At 42.2% G+C, this 11,012-nt stretch overlaps 1 protein-coding gene across 1 annotated transcript in view; it reads right to left on the bottom strand.

Annotated features, from left to right (window-relative positions):
• LOC145407738 (glutamate receptor ionotropic, kainate 1-like) overlaps window positions 1-8,867 on the bottom strand; it is a 37,650-nt gene extending 28,783 nt beyond the window's left edge. Inside the window, exons 1-3 of the mRNA XM_080278615.1 lie at window positions 8,766-8,867; window positions 3,817-4,046; window positions 3,173-3,301 (exon numbers count right to left, since the gene is read on the bottom strand). Of these exons, the coding sequence (XP_080134741.1) occupies window positions 3,173-3,301; window positions 3,817-4,046; window positions 8,766-8,867 (461 nt within the window). The remainder of the gene's footprint in view (window positions 1-3,172; window positions 3,302-3,816; window positions 4,047-8,765) is intronic.
• Between the last annotated feature and the right edge of the window lie 2,145 nt (window positions 8,868-11,012).

Raw genomic sequence — 11,012 nt, forward strand, 5'->3', positions numbered from 1 at the left:
GTATCTGCCTTTGTTTAACCGCCAGACTTGTCTACGGCGTCATTCCTGGAGTATCTACGAATACTACGGTGTAACAGTTGGTGTCAGGAGTGAAACGAATCCTACGTTTGTACCAGTTCTTCCACCTTAACTTGGCCCAGATTTCCATCCTGTTGTAGCTTATTTCACGTAGCTCAGTGACAGAAATAAGACAGTGCTGCGGCTCTACATCCTTTCCATTATACATCTTCGTGACTAACATAATATTCTAGTGTTAATCTATTATTAGAGCTCAGCATTCAACATGGAGAGATGACAGTTTTAGGGCAAGTTAGGGTAAAACGAGCATAATCCCTATCCAGGAAAGTCTAAACATTTCACATTCCTCACTTAAACAAAACATCCCATCATCAGTGTTATTCCTTATCCTCCATCCTTCCATTTTAATCAACGACTACATCGTCCTACTCCCACTCCTCAAAATTAATATACACTCCCTTAACTTCTTCCCCTTCTCTGCATCCATCTCTCTACAGGGCTTTTTATGCATTGCATTATCACCCACATCTTGCTTAGTACTTCTGTTTAATATCAGCATAGAATCGCCTTTTTTCATTCACAGACGAAATTCCATAACCTATCTGTCATCAGCAATCTGTCTCTTACTTTTCCCCTTACATCCCCAGACTTATCATCCTTTTGTTTTATTTGTAAGGTTTGCAACTGTCCTGACATTTTTTTTTTTGTTCCATCTTTCGCTGGCTCGAATCATGTACAATATTTCGAAGGTTATGTGTTGTATGATTCAGAATAAAGTGCCACTGTGCCAGTTAGATTGGTACCGTATAGCTCAGAGCAGCAGCGTGTGATTCTCTCCCTTTCGCCTTGCGACACTGCACCATTAGGTTAATTGTACTCAGACCTATTATACCTAATTTTCTTACGTAGGGGTAAAACATCACACCTCTCGCGTATCCCAACATAAGTACATCCACACACCCGAACACTATAAGTACGTCAGTCATGGAATGTCATTTGTATTTTAATCCTCCTGGACTCAGATTTTGCTCAGCTTAGGGTTACATAAACCCATCTTTAATCTCTTCACTCCTGATGATCCTTCATTAGCTGAATACAATTTTCTGGTGACGACCAAATAAAATTTAAAAATATATGTCTCGATCGAGGAGTTAATCTGACTTTCCAAGTCTCCAAGATCTGTTCTGGCTCATTGTCTTGCCATAAGCGTTAAGTCTGCGTATCGGTCTGTGTGACATGAAAAAGGGGAAGCCATTGCCCATTTATTGACATAGTTTTTTATGTAAGTGACAAAAACGGCAAGTGTCTGACCTGCCATTGCTGACCATACTATTATATGGATTCCAAGCTGACTTATTCTAATAACCTTAAGCGTTTCATAACGATCCGTCAAAAATATGAAGCTCTCCTGACCCTTTGCCCTTCTAGTTTTAGTAATAAGAGTAGTAATAACATTTTTAGCACAGTTAGCAATGACTTTTCTCATGCGCTGTGATGCCAACTTTTTTTATTATTTTATCTAGTTATTACAGGTAGTCTAATACGGTTTCGAGGAGACTTTCTGATTCGAAAGTGTTAGATGATAATTTTCTTTAATCACTTCACTACCATGACATATGCCCAAGCTGAAAAACATCGCCCATCATTAGCCAAAACAAAGAAAGAACGACGTCTTGGGGACGACAAAGAAAAATAAACTATACTGCATCTTTATGAATTGGTAGAGAGGCGGCCTGCAGTCCCAATGAAAGCAGGTTTGAATCCCGGCCGGGGCAGGGAACAGTTTAAGGATCTTAATTTCGTAGGGCAGAATTTTCTGATCTACCAGATGACCCGCTGACGACATGTAAAAATACCCCCGCTTATACTAGTACACCAGTCCTGTATGAGACAGCCCTAACATGTATTCAATATGGACGGTGGGTGTTAGCGCCGAAGTGGTGACATGTGGGAGTGTTTGGTATGTAAGAGGATTACAGGGCCTTGGGGATGCGCTCTGAAGCCTTTGCCCAGAGTCTGACAATATAACACACACACAGGCTAAGATTGCCGTCTCTACATCTTTAATGCCAGCTGTAATATGGGATCATCAGTACAGTGTGATGCTAGGAAAGAAAAATGAGCCATATAAAAGAGTGTAAAGCTATAGTACTGTCTTCTACTGCCACTGTAGTGTTTTCTGTGAAATAAGCTGCAAGAGGAAGAAAATCTGGACCAGGATAAACATAGTATAGTCAGCACAGCCTCATCCTGCGAAAAGGAATGCTGTCATATGAGGTGATGGTCGGGTAGTTAGGAAAAACTGTCTGCTATCTGAAATGACATGAGTTCTACCCCAGACTGAGGCGGGGAGCGTGTTTTTTATTCGGGTACAATTAGTCATCCAGTCACATTGGCAACATTTGAGCAAGTTCAGCGAGACATAATTCGGCATCGTCAAGCCTTTGCTCGAGAATACATGAAGCAATTCCGCTTAGTCTGAAAAACCATAGGAAAAGCCGTGTTTTGACATTGAGCCAACCTATACTTCACTAACTAAGGCCTAACCTAACGTTAACCTATCATAATACCTTATTTTGTTTGGGAGGGGTTGACGGAAATGCTGAGTTTTTTCTCGAGGCACTCGATTCGATGTTGCCAGGGTGACGGAATTACCAATTCTTCTCGGAAAAAAAAAAAAAAAATGGTGGACGGGGAGCAGTCTAAATAGCTGAGATTCGGCCAGGAAACTTTAATGAACTTTCACAAAGACCAGTCATTTTGTTATGACTATACTCCCGCTATTACCATTACACCACACTTGAATGAGGCAACTCTAGGATGCATTTGATATGGAAGGTAGATATTACTGCCTGAGTGGTGACATATAAAGTGTGGATCATAGGACTACTGGGCCTCAGGCAAGAGACTAGCAAGTCCACATCCAGAATCGGGGGAAAATCATACAATTCAAGTACTGTAACTTCAAGAGGATCATCCTAACCCTCTTTATGACTTACATGGGGTGAGAAGGATCGAAAACCAGGAAGAGCAAATTAGAGTAGAAGAACTATCAACACAGTGTCCAGAAAAGATGAACCACACATCCATTCACTCGTCGTTAAAGCTTTCAAATTTCTTGGCTCCATTTGATACATAAGTGACTTCGACCAACTTTAGAAACTTGTTTATGAAGAGCTGCGTGGACGATGTGAGGACCAGACCCCGGCCAGCAGTCCAGATGGCCACACACAGTGGCCAAGTATCAGGATGGCTGTACGGCAACATGTAGTACACGGCGATCCTGTGCAAAGTATAAGCACGGTCACGAAGGCTCCTTTTCATGGACATTAAACTCTAGCAGTACCTAAAGAACTCGGTATTATATTACAAACTGACAGAATGGGATTTCGTCAGTCCTGGCCTGTTCAAAAGATATTTATGTATTAATATATATATATATATATAGAGAGAGAGAGAGAGAGAGAGAGAGAGAGAGAGAGAGAGAGAGAGACTAATAATCATTCTGTTCTGAAACTTGCTTCATATGAGGATGTAGTATGCTTTGGACTTTTTGACGTGCAGACACGAGCACTAACTCAGTAACGAGATGGTGTTTTATTTTATTTTTTTAAATCACAAAGTACCATATTTGGAATGTAGTAGACTTACATCAGTGTCATCTAGGAGCTTCATAGGTGTACAATCAGTTATGGAAGAAATATCAATGTCTCCAGCGGTACATCCTTTTTAAAGCGCAATCTGTTAATTAAATACAATGCTAAATTATAAGAGATGATTTTTAGATTCTGGTAATACCTGAAAGGAGCGTTGTTGATGACGGCGATGAGTGAGTTGGTGCGTGATAGAGTCTTGTGAAGGTGATGGAGGGTGTGGAGACGGTGGAGAGACAGGCGAGTGAAGGCGAGCAACCTCGTTGTGTGAACAAGCAGGAGGCGGCTCCTGAAGGCGGACTCAAAGAAGGAGGCGAGGAAGACTGGGTCCTCGCTCACCACCACCACCGTCACGCAGTGTAGCTCTTTTCGCAACTGATAAATTTACACGCAGTATTAGCATTCGAGGTCTCTTTTTCCCAGTCCCTAATTTGTGCCAGTTTTTTTTTTTTTTTTTGGTGGGGGAGAGGGACAAGAAAGAAGGAACCAAAGGCTACGAGACCTCAAGATTATTCCTTCCATGAAAAACAAAAACAAGGCCTTTTTTCATGATGATGATGATGATGATGATGATGATGGTGAGTAGGAGGAGGAGGAGAGGTAGGAAGAGGAGGGGGAGGTGGAGGAGGGAGAGAAAAAGGTTTTAACCGAATGTGCTACTTAGCAACTGCTGCAGAAATTGCTACAGAAATATCTTTAAGACTATCTGTACTATTATTCGCGTTTTCTGTCAGACTCTATGATTCTTAATTATCGTGTCCTGCAGTGGAGCAGAGCTGCACTGTGTTGATTATTGTTTCATATAATCCTGCCCTATCAGGAACGTAAAGTCTCAGATGTAAGCTACACACTCCGGACATTATAGGCAAGAGTCACCAATTAGGCTCCCCTGACTAGTATTATGTGAGCAATACACATCATTCATTCCTCGAATTTATACCGTTGACGGCCACATCAAGTTGTAGTGGCACTTACAGTATACCTAGTAGACAACCAGGAGTCCACTTGTAAACCGTATGGGTACCACCCTGAAGAAGTAGAGTTACCAAATCAAGAGCGACTAATAACCATTTCCCATTGTTGCTACACTTAGAAATTCTTATTACTCAAAATCGCCAAGAAATGACCTCTTTCAGTTCGGTATACTTATCTGGAACACCCTATTTAATCAACTGCCTTAGAGCAACAATACTTTATAAAACAACCTCTGTTGAGGCATGATTATCGCCGCTTGTCTGTAGACCTTCCATTACGTGATGAAATACGTGATATGGCTGTAAGTATGCTTTTGATTAGAGACAGTTTACACTTACATTGCCTGATCATAGGTTAGATCCACTAACTAGTGTCTGGGTGTAGAATTAGTTTGCACTTACATTGCCTGTTCATAGGTTAGATCCACTAACTAGTGCTTACGTGGCATATGTATTCTTGTTTGCATATTCACGAGCATAGTCTGATCTCTGATCTGCTCAGTTAGAACATACTTCCACTGCTCTAGCCAAACCTTCCGTTTTGCCCAGTGATTCTCCTGATCATCGTACTCAAAGGAATTTGTGAAATTTGATGGTGAAAGAGCAAAATAGGTACACGTATTGTTCATCATGTGAGTTTGCGAGCAGGCTTAGTTTAGACATTTGGAAAAACAGCGAGACCATTATGTTAAGTGACAGGTTAAACGGGTGAGAATGTGAGGCTGGTATGATGAGTGCTAAGGCTGTGTATGTAGAGGAAGTGGAAACAAAAGTGTTAAAAGGTAGATAGTTTAGAAACTAAAATGGTTAAGGTTAAGACCAAACTACATGACAGTGAGGGTGTAAAGCCTGTACGAAAGTAATCCCTGTCCTGGGCGGTATTTGGATTTAAGCCCTCGCACACAACTTAAGCGCACATTACCACTGACCCAAACAGCGGATCCCCGCATTGCCCCTAGCTTATATAGACCACAATTACGATGGCTTCGAGGTAGTGAAAGAACAGTCCAAGACTAAGGTAAGTAACAGTGATATAAGTGAGATTACTGAGAATGGGTTTCAGTGTCTAAAAGACGACGGGGATTCGTTGATTAGGCATCAGATGGAGTTTTGTGCTATGGATTCTAGGAAAAGGAGTTTTTACTTTGCCAACAACACCTCCGAGAACTTGGTATGTTTTTTTTTATGTGAGGAAGAAGGAACCGAAGACAATGCGCCAGCAAAACTGTTCCATCCAAGAGAAAAACAAAATACAAGAGAGAGCCAAATTCAAGATCCATTCATTTCGAGATGCCTGGACACACTGCGTTTGAAAGACTGGAGATCATAGGAAGCTGGAAATACAGACAGAGGGAGACAGTTCCAGAGTTGACCTGTTGCATAAATGAAGGACTGGGAGTAACGGTTAACTCTTGCATTAGAGAGTTGGACAGAAAAGGGGTGAGAGTTTGCTGCTAGACGGGTCCTGCGTGCCCGTCGTAGAGGTGGAGGAATGCATACAGACAGTTCAGAGGAACAGTGACCATTGAAGTAGCGATGGAAAAGAGATAAAGATGCAACAGTGCGGCGAAGAGACAGACGTTGAAGGGGTCAGTAAGAAAGGGAGAGTTAATGAGACGAAAAGCCTTTGACTCCACCCTATTGAAAAGAGCTGTATGTGGGGAGCCTCCCCACACATGAGAGTTGTACTCCACGCAGGGGCGGATAAAACTCCTGTATAGAGTCAACAATTGTGCAGGGGTAAAGAAGGAACGGAGTCGGCTTAGCACACCCAATCTCTTAGAAGCAGATTTTACAAGAGATGTAATATGATCTTTCCAAGATAAGTTCCGAGTAAATGAAACCCCAAGCATATTCAACGATGATGCAAGATTAAGCTGAATATTATTAAACATTAATGGGTATACCTGTGGAAGATTTTGTCGGGTTGATAGATGCAAAACTGAGTCTTTGATGCATTAAAAACAACCAGATTATTTTTACCCCAATCGGAGATACGAGCCAAGTCAGACATTAGGTGTGCCATAGCCTCATCCCTTGTTTGTTGAAGTAACTTCTGAGATGGACGTTGTGGGAATCAAATGGAAAGGTGAAGGGTGGAGTCATCACCATATGAGTGGATAGGGTTAGATGTACAGCTTAGAAGGTCATTGATGAATAAAAGGAAGAGAGTTGGTGATAGGACAGAGCCCTGAGGAACACTGCTGATAGATCTAGGAGAAGAACGATGGCCGTCTACAACAGCAGCTATACAGTAGAACGACCAGAAAGGAAGCTAGAGATGAAGGCACAGATAGAAGGATAGAAGCCGTAAGAGGGCAGTTTGAAAATTAATGATTTATGCCAGAGTTGATCGAAAGCCTTTGAGATGTCAAGTGCAATGGCAAATCTTTCGCCAGAGTCCCGAAAGGAGGATGACCAGGAGTCTGAAAGGTAGGTGAGAAGATCGCATGTGGAGCGTCCCTGACGGAACCCATACTGACAATCAGAGAGAAGGTTGTGATAGGAAAGATGCTTTAAAATTGTTCTATTAAGAATAGACTCGAAAACAGGATGTTAAAGCAATTGGACGATAGTTAGAGGGTTGGGAATGGTCACCCTTCTTTGGGGCTGGCTGAATGAGAGCAAACATCCAGCAAGGAGGAAAGGTACAAGTTGATAGACAGAGGCGAAAGAGTTTGCCTATGCAGGGTGTAAGCACAGAAGCACAGTTCTTGAGAGCAACAGGAGGGACCTCATCAGGCCCATATGCCTTATTAGTACTGAGGCCAGTGATGGCAGAAAATACATCAGCTGAAGAAATTTTAATGTCAGCCATGGGGAAGTCAGAGGGGGGAAGTGATGGAGGAACAGCACCGGAATCGTCTAAGGTGTAATTGGAGGAGAAAGTCTGAGCGAAGAGATCTGCTTTATCAGTAGAAGAAATAGTTACAGAGCCATAAGAATAGAATAGAGGAGGGAAGGATGATGAGGTACAGTTGTTAGAAAGGTTTTTGGCAAGTTGCAAGAAGGAGCGGGAAGAATTTGAGTTAGAGAGTTGAGAGCATTTTGTATGGATGAAATTATTTTTAGCAGAGCGAAGAACAGACTTAGCACGATTCTGGGCAGAAACGTATAAAAGATGTGATTCAGGGGTGGGTTGGCTCCGGTACCTTTTATAGGCCCTCTCCTTGTTGCGGGCAGCATTAGAACAAGCGTGATTAAACCAAGGCTTTCGTGCATTAGTCAAAGGATATGAGAAGGGAATGTGTGCTTCCATGCCTGAGAGAATAACCTCCGTAATGTGCAAGGCACACCCAGATGGCTCCCGGCCATGGAAGCAATAATCATTCCAGGGAAAACCAAAGAAGTACTGCCTGAGACCTCCCAATCCGCAGCTCCATATTGCCAGAGATGACGTTTCTTTGGAGGGTCCGCAGGCCATACCGGAGCGATAGGACAGGTTAAGGTGATAAGGGTGTGATCGGAGGAGCCCAACAGAGAGAAAAGATTAACAGTGTAAGCAGAAGGATTAGTTGTAAGGAAGAGATCAAGTATGTTGGAGCTCTCTCCAAGGCGGTTAGGGATACGGGTAGGGTGATGTACAAGCTGCTCTAGGTCATTGAGGATAGAAAAGGTGTCGGCTTGTTCGCCAGGTGGATCAGTGATAGGAGAGGAGAGCCAAAGGTGGTAGTGAACATTGAAATCTCCAAGAATGGAGATTTCAGAGAAAGGAGAAATGGATAGAATGTGTTCCATCGTAGAAGTAAGATAGTCAAAGAATTTTTGATAGTAGAATTGGGATATAAGTAAACAGCACAGATATATTTAGTAAGAGAATGACGGGAAAGCCGAAGCCAGAGTGTAGAGTATTCAGAAGAATCGAGTTCAGGAACACGAGAACAAAATAAGTTGTTGCGTATATTTACACAACAGCCACCTTTGGCTTTGAAATGAGTATAGAGAAAGTAGGGGGATACAGAAAAGGGTCTGCTGTCAGTTGCCTCAGACAGCTGAGTCTCAGTTACAAAAAGAAGGTGAGTTTTTGAGAAGGAGAGGTGGTGCTCAACAGAGCGAAAGTTAGAGGAAAGGCCACGAATGTTGCAGAAGTTAAGAAGAGAGTCAGACAATTGTTCCAAACATCTTGAGTCATCACCAGGAGAGGGGCAGAAGGTGTCACTAGAATGGGAACAAACAATGCTGCTTCAACCAGGGCATAAATGTGCGTCCACACTTGCGACATTTGGTCTCCAGACAAGTTGAAAACACTGCCCTAAACACCTCGGTTGACATTTGGATACATATCTACAACGATGTACGCAACAGTGTTTGTAAAAATATTGACAATATGTTGGCAACAAGAGGCGACTTAGTGAGGCCGTCCGTACTTGGTGTCTGTAGACGCGAAGGTCATGTCGGCATGCAAGGACGCCTTGGCGGCAGTTGCTGAGGTTGTTATTTTGTGTGGGGATCGGAGGAGACGCCGACGTAGTGTTTGCTCGAGACCGTCCTTAATACATATTAGGAACAGTGCGGGACAGCTGGGTCTCGTGCACAGTTTAACAGATGATGATGCCTGTCTTTTGCCACCTACAGTACAAGAAGTATTCCATAATTTCTTTCGGATATCCAGATCTGATTGCGAGCATTTGTTGCTCATGATTGGCACCCATATAAGTAAACATGACACAAACTTAGACAGCCAACATCGGCAACAGACCGCCTTGCCGTGACATTGCAGTTTCTGGCATCAGGTGACTCCTACAGCAGCCTCGGCTACACGTTCAAGCAAGCAATCAGTCAGATAGTGCCAGAGGTTTGTGATGCATTGATTACATCTCTCAGTGACTACATTAACCGCTACACGGAGGTCATGATTTTGCTCTCTTTGCGTGTCCTGCGAGGATATTTGCGCTCTGACTGACTTTTTAAAAATATTTGCAAAAAATCAGTTATTAGTCCTAGAATACTATAATTATATGTGCATATGGCACATACCTTCAGCTTTCTCCTGGGATGTTTGTTGAGCCTTCATCGAGTACCTTAGGACTTGTGGAGGCTTCTGAAGTTGGGTAACGAATTCTCCTCTTCACACTTCCCGACACCCCGTAATATGATTACCACAGCCTGATATTATCACTAGAAACACTATTCTATGATTTTCAAGTAGTTTGGAATCCATACACCCCAAAAAAAAAATACTGTGAAAGCAATGAAAATTACGAGCGTGTACAAGCTTCCCACTTGCGCTCGTTCCCCGCTGGTATTCTGTCACACTTTATATTCCTATTACTTTATTACACTTATATATATATATATATATATATATATATATATATATATATATATATATATATATATATATATATATATATATATACAGTATTTATCCATAAGTTTCCTTCAGTAACAGTAGATAATTTTCACTCCAGGCAACTTTCTCGTTCAGTCAATTAGCGTAGAGAGCAAAGCTTTGACTGTCATTACTCCAAGTATTTGTACTCATATTCTTATATTAGTAATTATTTACATTTCTATTTTTTTTTACACTATGTTATACACTGTCACTTCCAGTAAATAAAGGCTCCTTTCCCTTGGAGCCAGGATGAACTTGGGACACTGAAGCACTCGTAGTTTATCACCATTTCCTCCACTGGCTCATCACACGATTCACCAGAAAGATTGTATTCACTGTCCATCATTATCATGGATAAATTAGCCAGTTCACGCTCCACAGCAGAGTCATTTAGTCCTTTACCCCTTCCCACACGAGGTTTAGTAGGGGTAGAGGTCACAGGGCCCTCTAGCAGCGGCGGAAATGGAGGGGCGCGAGTGCTACATGCTTTCAACTCAAGAAACAACACTGAACTAAATGACGAGGCGGATATATAATAGAGTAGTATACTAAAATGAAATTATGATCAAGTTGATAATAAAACAACATGTACCATGAGTATCCTTTAAAATAATTATATTAATGCCAGAAACCCCTCACACCACATGCTGTTGAAAGCAAACCACTGGCTCCTGTACGCCTAATCAACTCCATTGCCAGATTTTCTCTTTTGTTTTCTTCAGCTCTCTTGTGAATTGAGTAATTAAGTTTTTCATGTTTTTTTTTTTTTTTCGGCCTCACCTTTCTCCACCTTCAGAATTTCTGCGATCTCTCACCACGCATCTGCCCACTTAAATTTGTGCTTGTAAAGTACATAGTAGAGTGTGTCCGCAGTAACTGTCTATTAATTGTAACGTCTGCTGTCTGGCCCACTCCATAGTTTGCTCCGTAGTCCAACCCGAGTACCTGGCGCCGCCGCTGTGTGTGTGTGTGTGTGTGTGTGTGTGTGTGTGTGTGTGTGCCCAGATATCTCCCCCAACTACATTGACTCGT

The sequence above is a fragment of the Coenobita brevimanus genome, chromosome 8, assembly GCF_032717465.1.
Source record: "Coenobita brevimanus isolate Jiangsu-jjx chromosome 8, ASM3271746v2, whole genome shotgun sequence".
NCBI classification, from domain to species: Eukaryota; Metazoa; Arthropoda; class Malacostraca; order Decapoda; family Coenobitidae; genus Coenobita; species Coenobita brevimanus.